Below are 22,021 nucleotides of genomic sequence, written 5' to 3'. Positions count from 1 at the left end.
TATTCACTTACAACATCTTTTTGTCATTTTCGTTAAAACTCAAAGTTTTCAAACCATTTTCATTAGTTTTCCTTTAATTTTATGACGTTCTTCGGTTATATTATTAGTCCCCGGAAAATGTAATGGACATACAGTTTGAAACAAGGAGTAGGATTTTCTCCCCTCTTTTTTTCCCTCACCTTCCCTCTCCTATTTAAATGATCACGGTTAAACCACGTCAACATCTTATATTAATTTTTTTTATAGAAAGAGAAAGACAAAATAGAGAATGTGAGAGGAGGAGATGGAAGGGGATGAAAAGAGGAGGGGAGAGAATCCTACTACTTGAAACAATTAAGAGATAGTGAAATATGGGGGCTTAATTCACTACTTAATGTTCTTGATCGGATGCTTTCACTTTGTACTCATATTTTCAAGTAAATGATTCATATAGGTTAAATCAAAGTAGAAATGGGGAGAAAAAATAAATAGAAGTGTGTAGAAAAGAAAAAAAAATAGTTTGTGCGAAAATCACCTTCTATATTGTTACTAATTAGGAAAGCTTGTAGCTAAAGTTTATAGGTTTAATTGATGTAATGCCCCCTAAAAATACGATCGAACCCCATATTTTCTTAGAAGTAATGAAGTAGTCCATTGACCGATGTTTAACGTTCTACTTTGCCCCATCACCGTTAAGTTTCTCTAAAGTCCATCCAAGTTGCTAGCATGCCATATATGGGACACCACTGTTCAAAGGAAAGGAAGACCAAATATGAGATCTCGGATGTATCAATTTAACATTCTAAAAAAGCTTATAAGAGTTTTTTGACTCGGTACAGTCATGTTTGGTTGAAATTTGGAATGCATTGGAATGCACATACATGCATTCCAAATTTCCAAATGAAGAAAGTTGTGTTTCCTCCAATTATAGAAAAAAGATAAATTAGGAAAAGCAACACAGATGGGTTTTTTTTCATATAAAATTCATCATGAAACATTATTACCTTGCCATTTAAACGTGTTTTCTAGAAAATGTAGATTTAATAGTGGGGTAAAGTTAGAGAGTCCAATTTTTTTAATCAATTTTGTAAACTAAATAATGTGTCACCATTAAGAGATAAATCCGTTAATCGACTCTTAATTATAATCCAACCATATACAATCACATCATTTGGTTTAAAAAATTTGGTCTTCCTAGTATTACCCTTTAATAGTGGCCCTGTCAAGGTAAAAATTTTTGGGATTACCCAATAAAGGTAGTCGAAGTTAAAAATGAGAAATTGATAAGGCAACTGTGTGAAAATGTAGAGTGTCGACTCACACTTAAAAATAAAGAAATTATACAAAAGCCATGTTTAAGGAGCTGAGTTACTCAACTTACTCTTACTGCCGATTTGTCTTAAAATGAACTTTAATTTCTTTTTTGGGGTCAGAATATAACAGCCCACATATGAAGCTCAATAGCCACGTATGCTACACGTCACTAAATACGTGTTGCACACGTGTTTAAAATACCATCACACGTGAATGAAGCCTCAACTTTCTTGGATCTGGTGGCTAGAATCTAATTCACGTACCAGCATGAACTTTTTCACGGCAATGCTCATAAGATGTTAGTATTTGATGCTTTCCTTAACAATTTTAGTTCATTAGAAAAATATTACTGTTCGTGGCTAGAATTTCCTTTGGGGATGTTTCCTAGCCAACGAGCACACAGCTTCCCGAGAGGTTGGTGCCGGCTGATGCTTTATGTCGGGCTTCTGCTCACTGGCGGGCTTGTAGGGCAAATCTTGTCGGGCAAGACTGAAAGAGAAAGACAGGGTTAACTTTGAAAGGTGTCTTTGTAGGGCCTTAGGTGTAAGCCTTGAGGCTCACAATCAAGATTAACTTTTAAGTGCTCAGGTGTGCCACTGCCATCTTTAGTTATGAAAGGTGCCTTTGTGGGGCCTTAGGTGTAGGCCTTGAGGCTTCCCATCAATAATGAACCCAGTACTCGAACATATAATGTTTATTTCATTGGTTGCAGAAGTGTTATGACTATTATACTTCTAATTACCCGAGCCCGAATAGCAGAATGCATCCAAATAGGTGCCTTTGTAGGGCCTTAGGTGTAGGCCTTGAGGCTTCCCATTAGAATTACTTCTATACTCAAACGTTCTACGATAATCACAATATAACAGAAATAAAACTAAGAAATAGGTCGATTACTTGCGCCCCAAGTAACTTCGGACTTCTTGTTATCAAAGACCGTCGTGGATGGGTTAAGTCCACATAAGGTTCTTTTTTACGCCTTGAGACCAAGGACTTTTGGATGATCAATCTTACATGCCCAAGGGTTTAGAACTTAGATCTGATTTAAGTTGTGACTACATATTCCAATCGGATTCAAGCACTGATGAGTCTTTTAATCATCAACTTGCTGGAACTAACTTGGATACAAATGGAAGTATACAACATATTACTAGACTTATGAATGAAAAGACAAAACACAAATAGGGTTGGGCAAGGTTTCACCTTGTCGGGCAAGACTGGTCGCCTTGCAACTTCCTATCTTTGTGATTTATAGAGGGGCTTGAGAGCTTTAGAAAGAAGGATAGGGGGATGAGTTTACAGAAGGAAATCGATACTACAACAGGATTTATACAAGGTAGCAGAGCTTTTACAAAGGCTTTGGGTGAGGGTTGATCCCGAAATGGATGAAGGCTTGGGCTTACTACAGCTTTGTTGAAAGCAAATCTGGCTTAAGCAGAGTTTGTGCTTATATTTGTTTGGTTGTTTGAATGTCCTCGTCTCTGATTTCTCTTTCTTCTTTTATAGACAGTTTGGCTTGGCCTTCTGTAGCTTTAACCTTGCCCGAATGCAGCTTGAAGGGCAATGACTCATCAGCTTTTTACTTGTACTGCCACTGTAAATTGCTTTTGGGCTGATTAGCTGGCTGGTCTACACCACTTGGTCTCTAGGTAGGTGAACAAGTGGTGCAAATGATTTGCACCTAGACAGAAATAAAGCCATTTTCTGCCTTCTGGGTTTTGGCTGGGCTTCAGGCTCCCTTTTGAGCCCAAAGTTCAAGTTTTAACCCAAACAGTGCCCCCTTCAATTAATATTCAGGCTGGAATTCCAGGCGCCAATATTGATTGAATAGCCGCATGCTTGTATACCTCATCTTGGAACTTGTGTTTTCTAAACGGGACAAATGCAATCTAGCGTCTCTTACTCTTCTCATGACCTTTGAGCTATCTTCTGAGGTTTCTATAAATTCAGGCTCGAAATTGCTCATGTCCAACCAACAGATCTTTTTCAGCCTCCTCCTTTATCTCCCTTAGACGTTTCTGCCTTCTCAGTTTTATTTTAAAGCTGGAAAAAGGGTTCTTCCGAATTCAATTGGGGTTTCCTAAAACTCCCTTTTCGTGAGAAAAAGGATTTTCATCAAATGTCTACTATCTCCAACACCTTTGGTCAGGCGGTCTCCTTCTGATAACTTGCCCTCCTGCTCGTTGCTTTGATAAGTCGGGCTTCACCATCATACCTGACGACGGTTCGCATTGAGGGTCCTCTATCAAGCTTATCTTGGCCGCACAACCCGATCACCTGATCGGGTTCCATTCATGAAGATAACAAAAAACTGGTTGAGACACCTGCAACCAAAAGGAACCATACATAATGCACTAGGGCAGAATCTGATGTAAACTTCACCAATTTGTCGAAATGAATAAAACATTATTTTATCAATTTATCTTTCTGTCTTCTTGAATGATTGATGAACAAACACTATACTTTGACATCCCGAAGCCTGCTTTATCTTGCATTCTCTTCAATATAACAGTCTCTAACATCCCATAATGTAGGACAATATCTTTTTAAGAATTTGACATTAATGGGATGTCTCTGCCAATTTCCTTCGAGGTCCGCCAAGTAGTATCCTCCCTTGTCTAATACTCAAATAATCATAAAAGGACATTCTCATGTCGGGCTCCATTTTCCAAAGCCCCTAAGATGAGCCCCTAGAGGGAGGACTGTCTTCCACACTAAATCTTCTTCCTTGAAAGACTTTATATTTACCTTTTTGTTATAAGCTCGGGCAACAGCTCGCTTTCCTTCCTGAATCTGGTTCAAGGCTTCAATTCGGGCTACATCTAAGTCTTCAATCCCTTGACACATGGCCTCGATATACTCCTCACTGTGTAACCCAAACTGATTTTGAATTCTGACAGAACTCACGTTGATCTCCATGGGAAGCACTGCATCCTGCTCGAAAGTTAAAGCATAAGGTGTTGTCCCTGTTCCTGCCCTCTTAGAGGTTCGGTATGCCCACAGAGTATTCCCTAGCTTTTCATGCCATTTTTCCGGACTATCTGTCACCATTTTTTTGATAATGTTTACCAAAATCTTGTTGTTGGATTCTGCCTGGCCATTTGATTGTGGGTAGTAAGGACTAGACTGGATCATCTTTATTTTGTATTTGCTTGCAAATTCTTCAACTTCTTTTGAAATAAAAGATGGCTCACGATCCGTTACTATAGTTTCGGGCACCCAAATCTGTGCAGAATCTTGGTTTCAATAAAATTCTTGACTGCAGCTGAAGTTATGGATTTTACGACCGAAACCTCTACCCATTTGGTGAAGTAATCCGTTGCTACAATTATGAAAGTATGCCCCTTGCTAGAAGCTGGATAAATCTGCCCGACGAAGTCCATTGCCCATCCTCTGAAAGGCCAATGCTTGAATACTGGATTTAAAGGTACTGAAGGCACATGTTGAAGTGGTCCATGTCTTTGACATTCTTCACAGCCTCAGGCATAGGACTTGCAATCTTTTTCCATGTCGGGCCAGAAATACCCATACCTTCTAAGCAACCACCTCATCTTCGTTCCAGCTTGATGTGCCCCGCAGATTCCTTCATGTACATCAGCCATCACTCTCATAGATTCCTCTTGGCCTAAGCATTTCAATAGTAACCCGTCTGGAGTTTTCCTTAGCAGGTTCTTCGCCCATAAGACATACTTGGTTGCTTGCTGTCTATTCTTCTTGCTTGTGGGTGAGGAATGATCTTTTAAATGATGAATGATAGGCGACCTCCAATCTTCTATCTCGGTTTCTAAAACCATTACATCCAGACTGAATCCTCTTTCTAGAATAGAAGGAAGGATTCTTCTTTGAATCTCGACATCTACCCCATATTTTCTTTCCTGTATTGGCACACCTGAGGCTAATTGCGCCATCTCGTTGGCCGCTAGGTTGGATCCCCTGGGAACATGATTAACTGATATCTCATAATCCCAATAACTCAGCAATTGCATGGCCGCCAAGTAATATCCTGCCATGGTGATATGTCTGCACTTGAAATCCCCATTTAGTTGGTTTATTACTAACTCTGAATCACCAAACACCTCTACCTCTACTGCCCCTAGATCCATCAAGATTTCCAAACCAATTATTAAGGCTTCATACTCTGCCTGATTATTGGTGTTCCCTTGGTAATCTAGGAGGAACGAGTAATAATGATAAACCCCTTGGGGGTTCACAATGACAATCCCAGCTCCAGAGGCCTTTTGAGTGTATGAACCATCGAAATAAAGCTTCCAAGGAGTAATCCAGAGGCCAGTCATTATTTTTATCTCTTGCTAGACCCACTCCTCTTTACCCGAGATATCTTTGCTTGGCAGAATCCAAATACTAGTAACTTCCAAGGTTCCCGGGATATTGATTATCTCATCTTGAGACTCTTGATGCTCCACCAAGAAGTCGGCAATTGCTTGGCCTTTTACTGCCCGTTAGGGTACATACTGAAAGCTAAATTCTGATAATGCTAGAATCCACTTCCCAATCTTTCCCGTCAACATTGGTTTTGACAACATATACTTTATCACATCTGTCTTAGCAATGATGTGCACATTACAAGGTAACATGTAATGCCTCAGCTTACTGGCAGTGAAATATAGAGCTAGGCACAATCTTTCCACCGGGGAGTATCTTGTTTCTACCTCGGTCAGAATTCTACTGAGGTAGTACACCGCCTGCTCTTTCCCACCTTCATTGTTTTGAGCCAGCAGACTTCCGATTGATTTTTCTGAAGCTGAGATATATTAGCTTTAAGGGTTTTCCCCTTTGAGGTGGTACCAACACTAGTGGAGAAGTCAAGTAGGCTTTGATGCTATCCAAAGCCCTTTGATGTGGTGGTCCCCACTCAAAATCTTCTTTATCCTTCAATCTCAACAGAGGAGTCAATGGTTGAATCTTGCCCGTTAAATTGGCAATGAATCTCCTTAAGAAATTAATTTTGCCTAGCAGCCTCTGAAGTTGTACTTTATTGGTGGGTGAAGGCGACTCCATTATTGCCCGTGATTTATTTTGTCCACTTATACTCCTCTTTGATGAACCAGGAACCCCAAGAAGTTGCCCGCTCTTACTCCAAATGCGCACTTCTTTGGATTTATCTTCAGCTTATGGATCCTCATCCTTGTTAAAGCTTGCATGAGGTCTGTCAGATGATGCTATTCTGTTTTGGATTTTACCACGATGTCATCAATGTATACCTCCATGTTCTGGCCAATCAAATCATGAAAGATGGCATTCATTGCCCTTTGGTAGGTTGCACCAGCATTCTTAAGCCCGAATGGCATGACTAGATATTCATATGCCCCAACATGACCGGGACACCTAAAAGTTGTTTTATGTATATCTTCATGGGCTATCTTTATCTGATTATACCCGGCATTTCCATCCATAAAAGATAAGACTTTATGTTTTGCTACCGCATCTATGGACATATCAGCCATGGGCATGGGATACTCATCTTTTGATGTGGTGCCATTAATATTTTTGTAATCAACACAACATCATGCTGCTTTTGTTATGGCTTTTAAAACGGGTACAATGTTGGCTAACCATTCTACATATTTAGCTGGTCTAATAAATCCAGCTTTTACCAGCCTTTCAATTTCTTCTTTGACCTTCTCTTCTATCTCCTTTGACATCCTTCGTGGTGCTTGCTTTACAGGTTTATACCCCTCTTTGATGGGCATTCTGTGTTCCACCAAGGTTGAATCTAAACCTGGCATCTCAGTGTAATGCCAAGCAAAACAATCTTTAAATTCTTGTAAAAGAAAGATAATCTTTGCCCGATCATTAGTTTCTAACAAGCCACTGATTTGTATAGGTCTTGGATCTTCATCTGTCCCCTAATCAATGACTTCCAAAGGATCCTGAACCTCTGGTGGTGGTTTGTCCGGTTCTGCGCACAAAAATTCAACTAACTCCGAGCTTTCAGGCAAGTCGTCTGGCCCATCCAAGTCATATATACACTCGGCCATTCATATGGCCATATCCAACTCTTCTCTGTAAAGCTCTTCTCTACTTTTATCCTGATTGGTCGGAATTCCTAGCTGCCATTCCTGCTCTTCTTTGTCTAAGAGCTCCATTTCTTGCTTTCTTCCTTTTCCATACACCAACAGTCTTTTAATCAGGGACATGACTGCCATTTCCTGATCATTCTTCTTTTGTTCTATCATTGATGATGTAGGGGTGTTGGGATGATACAAGGTCTATCCCACTCCTCTCTAGTAAGGAGCATTCCTTGTTCTAAAAGCTTTTGGGACGTCACCTTGGTAGGGCGGCCGTTCTTATATGCTCCTGAACATTTCAGAATTCCTACGTTGAGATTGTAGAAACTCGCTTCCGCAACATTGGCTGTGGGGAGAAATGGCCATGATTCGGCCTCCACCATCTCCTAAAAGCCTAGTCCCTCTGTTCCTGCCTCATGATAAACTGCCACTTGTTGATGTAGAGTGGAGGGTATGGCGAGACTTTGGTGGATCCAATCCCTCCCAAGTAAGGCTCCATAGGTAGAAGTGCAATCTACCATAAAGAATGCCAACATGATTTGTTTGGACCCCAGATCCACTTCTAAGGGCAATATCCCATGAGTTTTGGTGATAGCGCCCGAGAAGCTTGAAACCGTGAGGTCCGTGGGAATAAGATCTTATGTGCATCTCCCTATCATTTTCATTTGCTTGGCTGGCAGTACATTAACAGCCACTCCTCCATCAATTAAAATTCTTTTGAAAGGCATCCCTTCCTAATGAGCCGCAACATATATTGGCTTAAGATGGTTGGCTAGTAACATGTTTGGACAGCTGAACACCATTTTATCCGTATAGATCCTCAAATGACCATCTTTAGATGCTTCGAAAGATTCAGCTTTTCCCGATTCTCTTTCTTCAGCTATCTCAACACTGACATGGGCCATCATTGGCTCCATCGTCACATAGTCTCCTTCCATAGTGGCAGGTTGATTAGGCTCGGCACCAAACATGGCGAATAACACATACGCCATGTTGATATGAAAATTGCTAGGCTCTGGCAGCTCTTCTTTGTTGTTCCCGATCTGTTCCATGAACTCATCTAACCAGGCCATCACATCTTCTAGAAGCAGTGTTTCTGGTGCCCCTTGATTCATGCCCGAATATGGTGTTTGCTTTGGAACTTCACCGAAAGGATCCGCTAATGATAGAGAATGTGGTTTTCTTTCAGGCGAAACCGTTCCATAGCAAATAGGCTCCGTCTTCCATCCGAGAGTTAGCATCATGATCATATCTTCTTGAGCTCTCCTCAAGATCCTATATTTCCCAGGGTGTAGGCTTTGCGATACATGGTTTCCTTCACCTTCTGTTTTACTATTAGCCCTCTCCACCTCTTTTTTACTCCTCCAGCGGAACTGACTACTCCCCCCAGATGACGTTTTTTCAAACTTTTGATTCTTGGATGCTTCAGACGTCGCGGGGGTCTTTAAAGAATTCATGTAGGCTTAGTGTTGCCTCTGGACCCTTCTAACCATGGAGGCTCCCATTTGTTTAACGGGCTGTCCATTTTTCCCAACCACGTACCATTTTCCCCCAAGGCGGGCAGGGTTATCTTTCTTGACAGGATTTATTATCCTATCATTTCTCCTGACTTCTTTTCCCATATGGCCATGTTGAAGATGCTCTACACCCCTCTCATTTGGCTTTTTAGCATCCTTGTCTTCTGCCTCCTCAGAAGCTTCATGATTGCAAAATATCTCTGATAAAGCTCTGGGTTGGGAATCGCCTCCTAACCGCTGGAAAACTTTTCGGGAAGTATCTCTTCCTGCAGTCCGTCTAGCTCTCTCACGGGCCTCTTTTCTTTCTTCTTCTTCCTTTCTTCTGATCAACTCATGATCCATGAGGACTCCTGCTGGTGGTATTTCGAGCCCACACTCGCATTGGCATTTACTGCAAAGAACCATCCCTTTGATTATAGCTGTTTTTGGATGTTCGGTCAATCTGATCACTGCTTTTGTGGATTTGTCAGCCAGTCTTCCTTCTTCTATTTCCCTTGTGACATTTTCTTTCCCCTTCTCGGCCCATGCCATATTGATCATATTTACTGGGGCTTCTGAGAAAGGATCTGTATGTTTGTCCGCCACTGCTTCTTCTGGCTGGTTGATTTTAAGTTTCTCTCTTTCCCTATTATCTTTTTCCCCAAGTTGAGGTAAAGATATAGGAATAGTTGGTCTTACAACTAGGTCTGCTTTCCTTCTAAAGCCTGCGGATGCGCTCTCTCTCCAATCTTTGCAACATTTGCAACAAGGTAGTTTGCAAGTCTTCATCAAAATTGTCTGGAACAACCGCTCTTTTTAAATCTTCAGGTTTTCTTGACATGTTTCTTTGGTAAGTAAGATCTGATTAAAAGTATCCCACCGGGCGTGCCAAAACTATGTTCGTGGCTAGAATTTCCGTTGGGGATGTTTCCTAGCCGACGAGCACACAGCTCCCCGAGAGGTTGGTGCCGGCTGATGCTTTCTGTCGGGCTTCTGCTTACTGGCGGACTTGTCGGGCAAATCTTTTCGGGCAAGGCTTGTCGACAAGGCTGAAAGAGAAAGACATGGTTAACTTTGAAATGTACCTTTGTAGAGCCTTAGATGTAGGCCTTGAGGCTCATAATCAAGATTAACTTTTAAGTGTTCAGGCGTGCCACTGCCATCTTTAGCATGGCAGATGTAAAACAGATGTTGAGTTTTAATTGTATATATACCCGAGAGGCTGTTTTAGTTATGAAATGTGCCTTTGTGGGGCCTTAGGTGTAGGCCTTGAGGCTTCCCATCAATAACTAACCCAGTACTCGAACATATAATGTTTATTTCATTGGTTGCAGAAGTGTTATGACTATTATACTTCTAATTACCCGAGCCCGAATAGCAGAATGCATCCAAATAGGTGCCTTTGTAGGGCCTTAGGTGTAGGCCTTGAGGCTTCCCATCAAAATTACTTCTATACTCAAACGTTCTACGATAATCACAATATAACAGAAATAAAACTAAGAAATAGGTCGATTACTTGCGCCCCAAGTAACTTCGGACTTCTTGTTATCAAAGACTGTCGTGGATGGGTTAAGTCCACATAAGGTTCTTTTTTATGCCTTGAGACCAAGGACTTTTGGATGATCAATCTTACATGCCCGAGGGTTTAGAACTTAGATCTGATTTAAGTTGTGACTACATATTCCAATCGGATTCAAGCACTGAGGAGTCTTTTAATCATCAACTTGCTGGAACTAACCTGGATACAAATGGAAGTATACAACATATTACTAGACTTATGAATGAAAAGACAAAACACAAAGAGGGTCGGGCAAGGTTTCACCTTGTCGGGCAAGACTGGTCGTCTTGCAACTTCCTATCTTTGTGATTTATAGAGGGGCTTGAGAGTTTTAGAAAGAGGGATAAGGGGATGAGTTTACAGAAAGAAATCGATACTACAGCAGGATTTATATAAGGTAGCAAAGCTTTTACAAAGGCTTTAGGTGAGGGTTGATCCCGAAATGGATGAAGGCTTGGGCTGACTACAGCTTTATTGAAAGCAAATCTGGCTTAAGCAGAGTTTGTGCTTGTATTTGTTTGGTTGTTTGAGTGTCCTCATATCTGATTTCTCTTTCTTCTTTTATAGACAGTTTGGCTTAGCCTTCTTTAGCTTTAACCTTGCCCGAATGCAGCTTGAAGGGCAATGACTCATCATCTTTTTACTTGTACTGCCACTGTAAAGTGCTTTTGGGATGATTAGCTTGCTGGTCTACACCAATTGGTATCTAGGTAGGTGAACAAGTGGTGCAAATGATCTGCACCTAGTCGGAAAAAAATCCCTTTTCTGCCTTCTGGGCTTTGGCTGGGCTTCGGGCTCCCTTTTGAGCTCAAAGTTCAAGTTTTAACCCAAACAATTACTTATAGCTTTTACAATCCTAGAGCACTCAGGAGAAACAAACAGATCTCCAGAGGTAAATTATCAAATGACCCCAGAAATTTAGCAGATTCATACACTGAAAACAAAAGGGTCAAAATTGAAATTAGCTAGCGTCTTGGACGAATGTGCCTCATATGCACAAGCTTCTTACAGGTATTGATGGAACATTGACGTTTCATATTTTTAGTTCATTATTATACAAAGTTGAGCATGTTTCAAATAAGGTCTGCAAAAAAATCCAAACATAAAAGGGACTAGCATCCGGCGAATCTTTTATGAGTTCTCTGCAAAATCTTTGTTTTCATGCGATAGAAACTCTCCAAGAAAATTACTCTTAACAATTGTAAGTTATACAAAAGTACTTCTAAGACTTTAATCATGTGTTTACTTATTTGAAGTTAGAGAAGGTATGAATTGGTATATGAAATGACATGTCCATATATCTATTCCGTATTTGACATCTTAAGAAAAATTTAATATTCAATATTTCACTTTATATATAATACGAGTCCCTTATGAGGTTCCAATCATGTTGTTGTTAAGACACGTTAATTATAAATGAGAAGATAAGTAGGTACCCCTATGAGATGTTCCCAACAATAATCCCCATCGTACTAATCTTTTGACAATTCTTTACTTTATGGTCTTTTATCTATCAGCAAAGGTGAAGTAAAAGGGACTCTATGTGTGCAAGATTTTAATTAAATATTGGGGGCATTTGGATATTAGTCCAAAAAATCAATATAATTATTAGTTAATTTTAATATTACCTTTTTTCACTTTTATTTTTTATATTCATTTTATATTTTTTTTTATGTTAAAGACAAATTAAAATCTTCTAATTGTATGCATCCTCTACTTCCAATTAGGGGCGAATTTGGATTGGGCCAACCTAAACTCGCTCATATTCAATCCGAATTTTAACCCAAACAAGCCGACTTTTTCCTAGTTATTACATGCCTGAACCCAACCCAACTCCAATTTGGTCATTTATTGGGTTGGGTTGGTTGATTCTTTGTCCACCCATGCCCAACCCGATTTATCAAACCACTCTAACCCGATTATAACCCAAATGAACTAATGCGCATATTACACCCAAGTCCAACAACCAACAACCTTTATAATATTTGGTACAATTTCATTTCATACAAGCTCTGGTATTTTCTTGTATGTTTAATTCAAACTTTGCATGGTTAAAACTTGCGTATTTGGCTTAACTTTTAAGTGGATATTAATTTGTGGAATTGAATTCAAGTTTTGATTGATTTATAATATTGAAGTTAACTAGCTCTAATGTTATTTGACTTAATTTTTTTAAAGGATTAAACTCAAAAAAGTTGGTCAACCCGAACTCTACCCAAGTAAACCCAAACCCAATTAAGCTTGGATCCAAATGAACCGAAATGAAACCCGACCCAAATTATGAATGTTGGGTTGGGGTTGGATTGACCTTCCAATTGGCCCAACAACCCGTTCAAGTTGCACCCCTACTTCTAATACATTGGAAATAAGAATAAAATCAAGAGTATTGCCTTTTGAGTTTTTGTGATACAGAAATCCATGAAAGGGAAAACCATCGAGCATGTTCCCCGGTAGGCTACACAACATCTAGCATGGTTCAAGAATGACATGTCATGGTACCATTGACCCATTCAAAAATATAACCCACCAATTTCCTTTTTTGGGGATTGGAATGGGACATTTTTTAACATTAAAACAGAAGTACTACTAAAATATGAAGAAACAAAGGAGTTGAACCGAAACTCATTTTCTTGGCTGGACGAAGCTCAGCTTGATCGCATTCCTTGCTTCCAAATCGGAAGCCCATTTGAGCAAGCGAATGGACGCAAAAAAAAACATCCCTTCAAACAAACCCTAATAATTAAAGTATTAATTACCTCACTGTTTGCCAGTATTGATTGAACTTTGACCTATCATGAATGGGACTAGCATCTAAACCAATATTTTACAGATTTCCTGTAAATCTTTGTTTTCATACGATACAACTCTCAAAGAAAAATATTCTTAACAATTGTAAGTTTTATACAAAAGCACTTTTAAGATTTTAATCACGTGTTTATTTAGTTGAAATCGAAGAATGCGTGAATCTGTATGAGAAGAAATGACATGTTCATATATTTGTCCCTTATTTAACATCTTAAAAAGACTATAATATTCAATATTTCACTTTATTATATAATATGATTTTCTTAGAGAAGATAAACTCATAAGCCTATATAGATATGCGATGGTAAAACTTTGTCTTTCTTTTCCTTCACTTATAATGTATTTTCATTGTAAAATTTTCATAATTGAGACCGTTCAATCTTTTAATATTCATTTGAAGATCATTACTTTATAGTTGCCAACAATATTTAATTAAAATCTGGCACGTATATGGTCCCTTTTACTTTAACTTTGCTGAGGAAGATAAAAGACCATAGAATAAAGAACTGTCAAAAGATCAGTACGCTGGGGATTACTGTTGGGAATAATGTTTGTGTTCTTCTATCTCATAGAAGAACCTACTTGTCCACTCATTTATGATTAATCTACTTGTGCTTTAGGGTGAGATGGGCCACCACAAATGTTCTGTTCTACATAAACAGCTGCTCCAGATCACTAAACTCATAGATTCACTAGTTCATAATTAGAATTTAGAGGTAGTTTATTTTTATTCAAGAAGGGGGGTTGGGTTTGAACCCGGGACGCAGACAATCCACCATCTGCATAATTATAGGCTAGTTCGTAACCGAAGTGATCACAAGGCAATGGCAATGAAGGAGGAGAAGAACCCTAGCAAGCAACATGTCAACCCCAAAGACCAGTAGAAAAGAACACGAAAATTCTTTGGTTTTCATTGCTTTAAGATCATATGAATCCTCTGCAAATCCTTGTTTTCATTGTGTTATGGGCATACAAATCCTCTGCAAGTCTCTATTAAGATTGTTATATTATTAGTCCCCGGAGATATACAGTTGGAAACAATTATGAGATCGTAAATCATGAGGGCTTAATTCACTACTTAATGTTCTTGATCGTATGCTTTCACTTTGTACACAAATTCTCAAGGAAATGATTTCTGTAGATAGGTTAAATCTATATAGAATCGGGGGACAAAACTAAATAGATGTGTGTAGAGTAAGAAAAAAAAAATTGTGCGGAAATCACCTCCCATATTGTTACTGGATAGGAAAGTTTGCAGCCAAAATTGTAAGGTTTAACTGATGTAATGCCCCTAAAAATACGATCGAACTCCATATCACTTCTCAAAAGTAATGATGTGATCCATTGATCGATGTTTGACGTTCTACTTTGCCCCATCACCATTAAATTTTTCAAAAGTCAATCCAAGTAGCTAGAATGGCACATATGAGACGTCACTATTTAAAGAAGGGAAAACTGAACACGAGACTTCAGATGTATCAGTTTAACCTTATGAAAAAACTTATATGAGTTTCTTTTGACTAGGGTGCAGTCTTGTCTCGTTGAAATATGGAATCCATATATGCATTCCAAATTTTGCAAATAAAAAAAGCTGTGTTTTCCTCCAATCATACAAAAAAGAGCAATTACGAAAAGCAACATAGATGGATTTTGTTTCATATAAAATTCATCATGAAACATTATTACCTTGCCACTTAGACGTGTTTTCTAGAAGTGTAGACTTAACAGTGGCCACACCAAGGTCAAAATTTTGCCCAATAAAGGTCGTCCAAGTGAAAAAGGGGAACTTAATTACACTAAAGAATGTAAAGTGTTGTCTCACGTTGAAAAGTTGCGAAGTTCTATCAAAGTTGCGTTTAAGGAGCTGGGTTACTCTTATTGCCGATTTGTCTCAAAATGAACCTCATTTTCTTTCTTGGTGTCAGAATATGATAGCCTACATATGAAATCTAATAACCACGCATACTACATGTCACTAAATACGTGTTGCACACGTGTTTAAAGTGCCACCACACATGAGTGAAACCTCAACTTTGTTTAGTTTGGTGGCTAGAATCTAATTCATGTACCAGGAACTTTTTCACGGCAATGCTCCTAAGATGGTAGTATTGATGCTTTACATAACAATTTTAGTTCATTAGAAAAAGATTATTTATAGCTTTTACAATCCTAGAGCACTCTCAGGAGAAACAAACAGATCTCCAGAGGTAATTCAAATGACCCCAGAAAATTAGCTGATTTCATACACTGAAAACAAAAGGGTCAAAATTGAAATTAGCTAGCGTCTTGGACGAATGCGCCTCATATGCACAAGTTTCTTAAACCAAATTCATTCAATTTACAGAGGTGTAAAATTATACCAAGAATTTTTCACCCCGCCGGGGCGACTTTCTTCCACAGCAATAACCGAAGGCATTAACTTCCCAGCAAGATCTTTGTTAGCAAATGCAAATCAATGAGCGATTTGGGGGAGGGATTAGAGCAGTGGACACCCAAAAATGTTGTAGAAGCATCATGAAGCATTTCTCGTGCATCAGTGACCAGGAGACAATGGGGTGCTTTCCGGAGGTCCAGGTTGGGTAACTCTTAGAGTCCCTCCGAGATCCACCGGAACAAGAGGAACAAGGGAATGCAAAACATCTGTTATCAGTGGGCGGTAACTTGGTTCCGGTTGCACACATAACACAGCAACAGCAGCAACCTGTAAGTAACACATTGCAACTCATTAGTTGTACCAAGGCATGAAATTTCAGGTCCATTCAGCACAGAACGAGGAGTCAATGTACAGAGTCAAGCAGGAGTCTTATCATGGAGCTAATTAGAATCGAGCAGGCTGGATTTGTAATTCACAAACCTGGTATAAGTGCTTCAGATCCATGGAATCTTTGATCACGGGATCCACAATGTTTGGAAGCTTTGATCTGTCAGTGAGCTGAGGCAGGGCCTGTATTACATCATTGAATTTGAAGTTTTTAGTTTTTAGTGGGAATTAATGCAAATAAATTTAATGGAGAGCAGTTACAAGAAAGGCATACCCATGTGACTATAGATTGGCACTGAGTTGGTGAAAGTTTTTCAACAGGCCTTCTTCCTAGTAGAAGCTCCAGAAGCACAACTCCAAAAGCATAGACATCACTCTTATCCGTCAATTTACCTAAAAAATCACACGAGTGATTTTATTATATACCGCCAAAAATTGGAAGAGATAAACAGATCAAGCTTAATGATGTTTCAAATTCTACAACAAAATGGAACCGTGAGTCTGCAAAACTTGCACCACACTTCAGAAAATTATGCTGCTTGGTATCTTAACTGACTACGTGCATTTTGGTGACTGTTATTTGTTTAAACATGTGAATCTAGCATGCATTATAACCGCGTCTATAACCAAAAGTTTCACTATTAATCAGCTAAACTTTTCTTCAATGGGAGTCCAAACTTTTCAGAAAATCAACATGTCACCCAAAAATTGAATGCCGGCAACTACCTTTCTCCTCTCTCGTGTTCAAACCAGTTCAACATAAATGGCTCACACCATCCCTAATTTCGATTAATTAAGCTTGAGGTAAAGCAAGTAGGTATGGAATTTCCTCTTCCAGATCTGAAATGGAATATGCATCCACTAGCAGAACATGTGCAGCTATGGACCCAATATAGCTTAATTAAAAGACACATTTTTTAATATCTCTATCAAACTTAGTGCCATTGCTGTTGTCAAGGGGCCAAAGAACAATTAGATAACAACTAGCTAAGCGAAAAGAAAACTGAAATTCAATCAGTGCGATTCAAAGAATACATGTTGCAATTATTACAAGTTTAGTTGGCATACCATCTAAAAGATACTCTGGAGCAACATAACCCAACGTTCCAGAAAGCTTGATGTTCTTACTATTTTTGGCCCCGTCAGCCACGGCAAGACCAAAATCAGAGAGCTGAAACCAGCAACCATGAGAGAGAGAAAAAAAATCAGTGAAATTAAATGCAAGAGGCTAATAATGCATTGCAGCCATTTTTTAAATGGAAACTTACTATTTAAAAAGGAAAGATGAGACACTGCAATAATTTATACAACCCTACCTTGGCATTGAAGTTGGCATCTAAAAGAATATTAGATGTTTTCAGATCTCTATGGATCACTGGGGGGCTGCAGTACTCGTGTAGATATTCTAACCCTCTGGTCAACAGTGGCCAATATGTTAGTTAATATGTAAGAACCAAGAACAAGAAGAAAACAACTGAGAAAACCAAGCTCACCTTGCTGCATCAAGAGCAATTTTCATTCGCATGGGCCATGTTAATGCGGAACCATGAGAGGGTCCTACAACAATTTGAAAAGATATTAGCACCATTTGATTACCTTCTTGAGATTAAAAATAGAAGAATGAAACAACTGTTTTACCGTGCAATTGAGTTTCCAGAGATCCGCTATACATCAGTTCATAAACAATGAACCTTGAGTCACCATTAATACTGCAACCCAAAAGGGTAATTATATTTGGATGCTGAATTTTATGCAACAACTCCACCTCATTCTGCAATTCCAAATGGTAATTCAATTGAGTACAACAAGAACGCCAGATAAAATCGACAAATGATGAATAAAAAAACTCCAACTAAAATGTCAAACAAAGGTTACCTCAAATTCTCTCTCAGCATCCTGATTTGCACAGTCTAGTTTCTTGACTGCAACAAGCAAATTATCATCCAACCGACCCTTATAAACGCATCCAAATCCACCCTCACCGATAATATTGCTATCCAAAAAATTGTTGGTGCCTGTTTCTAGTACCTTGTATTCAATTACTGGAACAGATCCTTTCTTAGAAACCATCCTTATGGAATTGAATTTACCCGCAAATGGACCCAATGCAAGCCCCTTCTCGGCATCTTCACATTCAAACCAAAGAAACAGAACCAAGCAAAACACAAAATCTCAGCCAGCAATCCACAAAAACACTAAAACCCACAAATTGAAGCAATATTTAGGGACCAAAAAAGTGTTTGTAAAAGTGAAAGTACCTGAGCTGCTCTGACCACTTTTCTTGTGGGATTTGTGTTGAAACTTTTTGTGGTAAATCCACAAGCACAACAGTGACAAAAAAACTACACCAAGTGCAGTGCAAGTAATAATGAGTGGAATTAGCATTTTCTTATGTGAACCCATTTGATGCCCTTCACTTCCTTCTGCAATACCTGATTCCACAACAAATATATAGAGCCAATGTTTAAGCAAATTTTGATCAAATGGGCAGAATCTAACACATTAAAGCATGCAGATTTTGCACCAACATCAACAAAAAATGGGTAATTTCAGCAAGAAATCGATAAAATCAGAGAAATTTAACTCAATTGATTGCAGTAAATGCACGATTTGGCGGCCATTTTTGAAATTCAAAATTCGGAGTGGAGCACTCGTGACCCAGATAAAATCCCAGTTGCTAGAAATGAAAAAGGAAGAGTCTAGAGAGAGAGTACCCGGAGTGAAGGTAGCCATTGATGAAGCAATTGGAGAAATGGGCGAGGAGAGAGGAGCAGATATGGAGGAAAGAAATGGGTCAGTCGGTGTGGCGCCAACACAAATGGGATTTGGTTGTACAAGAAGCAAAAGCAAAATTTGAACAAGAAGAAGAAGAAGAAGCAGCAGCAGCTTCATTGTTGTTGTTTTGCTTTTGCTTTTGCTTTTGCTTCACTCTGTTCAATCACGCATGGAGATGGAAATTGTGGGTTCCAATGGAAGAGAAAGAGAGAGAGAGAGAGAGAGAGAGAGAGTAGGAATGGTGGGTTCTGTTCTTCTTCTTCTTCTTCTTCTTCTTCTTCTCCTTGCGAGTTTTTGAATTCTGAGTCCGTCTCTCTCTCTCTCTCTCTCTCTCTCTTTCTCTCTCTCAACTTAGCAAGTAGCCATGTTTTCTTTTGAGCTTCCTTTTAAAACTATCTTTTCTCGCTGCAAAAGGTAAAAAGGGAAAACAAAGGCGATGCAGAGAAAAAAGCTGTATTTTAGGCTCTGGTGGTGTCTGTGGGGACACTTGCACACACCAATCATGTGGGCACTCAATACACCACTAATTTCTTCTCCATTTTTTTTTTAGAATTTTTTTATTTTTTTATTTTTTTTTCATGTACAAGTAGAAAGAGAAAACAAATTGATGTGAGTGTGACCGATCCATAATTTTTCTTTCCTTTTGAAAATGGTATTTGTTGTATATTTTCAATATTGTATTCTTCTTAACCTATGATATTAACCCATTTTTTCGTTGGAAAATAAGATCTCATGTCGGGCATGATAAAATAATATACAATTAATATATAAGAGTTTTTACTACTAGCATTATTGAGATCTCTTGTGAAAAATTCAACACCTAATAATAAATGGTTAAATTTAGACAAAATCGATGATTAATCGTATTAATCCTTTAAAATTTATCCTTTTTTCTAATAATCCGAAACTACAAAACGGTGAAGACTAATTTTAAAAAATCAAACGGTAAAAATTATTTAAAAATCATGTTACTTATGGGCTGGGATACGAAAACTCAAAACATCCTAAAAAGTCAAGACTCTTGCTATTATCCTCAGTTTCTTTGAAATCCAATGTCATTTTCGCTACTAATAAATAAGTTCCGTGCATATATTCTTTACTTATGACATGTGTGCAAGACAATGTAGTGTTTCTTCGGGGCTTATTTTTTTTGAGAAGTCCCCTGTAACTCGACGGCTTTAATATCACCTTACTCTTAATAATTTAAAAGTCTCAATTTTACTCTTAAAAACTCGAAGTTTACTTCATTTTACCATTGAAACTATATTTTGATACCATTTTGTTTCCTGAAACTTAAAAATTGTCTCTATTAAACTAAAAAGCTCCACATTGCCTTAGGTATGTTAATTTTTTGTGTGAGTTTGATTTGGGTGAGCCAAGTTAATTAACTTATTTTTTTATTTTTTTCATCTCTTCAATTTTTTTAAACTTAATATTTTTTTATTATTGAATGTTAACGCATAATGAAGATTTATAATCAATGTTATTGCACATGAGGCATAGTCTTATTGGGTGCTGCATTCCACATATGTTTCAGGGAGTGAAGTTGTGACATTTAAGTTATAAAGGCAAAGTGAGATCAAAGTGAAGTTTTAGGAAGCGGAACTAAACATAAGCATTTCGCACCGGAAAGTTTAGTGGAGTGATTGTCATCACAAAAATGGTTGTATCTACCATCTACACCCTAAATGTGAGATGATGTTAGTTAGCTATTTTGGGTGTGGAAAATATTCTCATCCATATTATATTATAATACGTTACAACATAAGTATGAAAACAAATAAATGCTTATTATTCCTCATGGGGGCTCTCTAAGATTACACTTTGGAATTCTAATTACAAAATTGGAATAACCATCAATCATCCAATACTCATCAAAACAAATAAGACTTGTCACGTGTTTGGTGAAAAACAGGTAACAAATTGTATTATATATCCCCATGTTAGTCCTTATTTTTATATGGGGAAATTTCTTTTATTTTAGTTTTTTTTCTAATTTTTTTTAAAAACCTAATTGCTAAGGATTAGGGAGATCCACACGTGATAACAAAAATTAGTCAATTGAAGGCCAATGAGGATTTGTTGAGTTGGTAAGGAGCGCTATCTTCGTGAGACCAAGGCTTATGTCTGAATCTCGCTGTCGGCAATCCCTCTTAATGGGTCATCTGTAAACCTCAAAAAACTTACAATATGCCCTACCCCAAGCATGGGGTAGCCTCCCCTCATCCTCAACATTTTCACACCAAAAAAAAAAATGGTCAATTGAAGATCTAAAAGTGGGTGGAGCGTCACACTCGGGGGAGTTTTATGCATGCAAATGAAATAGCTGACATTTCGCAAGATTATTTGCGTGCCTCTAGTTCCAAAGTTCATCATCACACGTGCTCAACCTTGTGTGTAATTTTCTTTGAGTTTTTTGGCATTTTTTAGTTTGTGGTTGGTTTTGTAAAATAATTTAAGAGGATATTAAACAACATCGATCTCACTCATTGTTTGGCTTTACTAACGAAGGGATATTTTTAGGTATTAGTTGCATCGATTGGGAATTGGAATGATAAATGACATATGACATGATTAATATTTAAATAATCCTCATTTTTTTTCTTTCTTTTTTATTGGTATGAGGTATTCAATTGAATGCATGAATTATTTGTCAAACCAAACCAAACAAAACAAAAGTAAATGTACATAAAATAAATGCCATTTGTTGAAGAAAATGGTAGAATGGCATATGCAAATTGGTCTCTATTCAGTTAATTCTGTTATAATTGTAAAAAAAAAAAAATTATGAATTATATGTGTACGCTTAGGAGGGACAAATTCATTAATGACCGAAAACAATCATGAACATGAAACGAATCACATTTCAAATAAAAATGTATGGGAACCCTACTAATAAACAAAATCAAAATCAATGATAGCAACTAATAATTCTAGAAAAAAAATCAACTGTGACGACCAATACCTTGACAAACACCACCAAGAAACCAACCATGCCAATTCCTATAAAATTCACTACAAGTAGCAGGACAATGGTTTCTTTTAGCCAAGCCATCAATATTAAATTGGAGCGAACGAATGATACCCCGTGGATATGTGGTGGGGATTTTAATGAATTCCTATGGGATCATGAGAAATCTGGATGAGCTGAAGTGAGATATAACCGCACAAGATATCTAGAGGAGTTTATGTGCAAATTGGAGATATCGGACTTGGGCTATAATGGCCCTAAGTTCACTTGGCGAGGGAATCGAAATGGGCAACTTGTGGAGGCACGATTGGACCGTGCGCTTGGGAATGAAAATTG

At 38.3% G+C, this 22,021-nt stretch overlaps 2 protein-coding genes across 3 annotated transcripts; both read right to left on the bottom strand.

The window, feature by feature from the left end:
* Positions 1-3,435: 3,435 nt before the first annotated feature.
* On the bottom strand, positions 3,436-4,341 carry LOC139191665 (uncharacterized). Its single transcript, XM_070812655.1, has 2 exons — positions 4,039-4,341; positions 3,436-3,567 (listed from the first exon to the last, which is right to left on the bottom strand). The coding sequence occupies exons 1-2, from the start codon at positions 4,339-4,341 to the stop codon at positions 3,436-3,438; spliced, it is 435 nt and encodes a 144-aa protein (XP_070668756.1).
* Positions 4,342-15,293: 10,952 nt separating this feature from the next.
* LOC103415517 (probable receptor-like protein kinase At1g80640) lies at positions 15,294-19,149 on the bottom strand. 2 transcript variants are annotated; one of them, XM_008353842.4, is made up of 10 exons: positions 18,654-19,149; positions 18,198-18,362; positions 17,815-18,065; positions 17,578-17,710; positions 17,433-17,496; positions 17,256-17,352; positions 17,008-17,110; positions 16,214-16,332; positions 16,033-16,122; positions 15,294-15,879 (listed from the first exon to the last, which is right to left on the bottom strand). In XM_008353842.4, the coding sequence occupies exons 1-10, from the start codon at positions 18,829-18,831 to the stop codon at positions 15,712-15,714; spliced, it is 1,368 nt and encodes a 455-aa protein (XP_008352064.1). In that variant the 5' UTR covers positions 18,832-19,149; the 3' UTR covers positions 15,294-15,711. The 2 variants fall into 2 exon arrangements, with proteins under 2 accessions (XP_008352064.1, XP_008352063.1); XM_008353841.4 differs by having other exon boundaries at positions 18,198-18,371; positions 18,654-19,137.
* Between the last annotated feature and the right edge of the window lie 2,872 nt (positions 19,150-22,021).

The sequence above is a fragment of the Malus domestica genome, chromosome 15 (genome assembly GCF_042453785.1).
Source record: "Malus domestica chromosome 15, GDT2T_hap1".
In the NCBI taxonomy this organism is placed as follows: Eukaryota; Viridiplantae; Streptophyta; class Magnoliopsida; order Rosales; family Rosaceae; genus Malus; species Malus domestica.
Note: the sequence above shows the minus strand (reverse complement) of the source record. Positions and strands in the feature narration are given on the sequence as shown.

Bases quoted from the DNA above. Each gene is read 5' to 3' on its own strand.
- LOC139191665 (XM_070812655.1), bottom strand. From the start codon at position 4,341: ATGGTGACAGATAGTCCGGAAAAATGGCATGAAAAGCTAGGGAATACT. The intron at 3,568-4,038 runs GTAAATATAAAG...GAACCCGATCAG, and splicing joins CCCGAGCTTATAACAAAAAG to GTGATCGGGTTGTGCGGCCA.
- LOC103415517 (XM_008353841.4), bottom strand. From the start codon at position 18,831: ATGAAGCTGCTGCTGCTTCTTCTTCTTCTTCTTGTTCAAATTTTGCTT. The intron at 17,497-17,577 runs GTAAAACAGTTG...AAATTGTTGTAG, and splicing joins TCTGGAAACTCAATTGCACG to GACCCTCTCATGGTTCCGCA. The intron at 17,111-17,255 runs GTAGGGTTGTAT...TGCTGGTTTCAG, and splicing joins ATGCCAACTTCAATGCCAAG to CTCTCTGATTTTGGTCTTGC.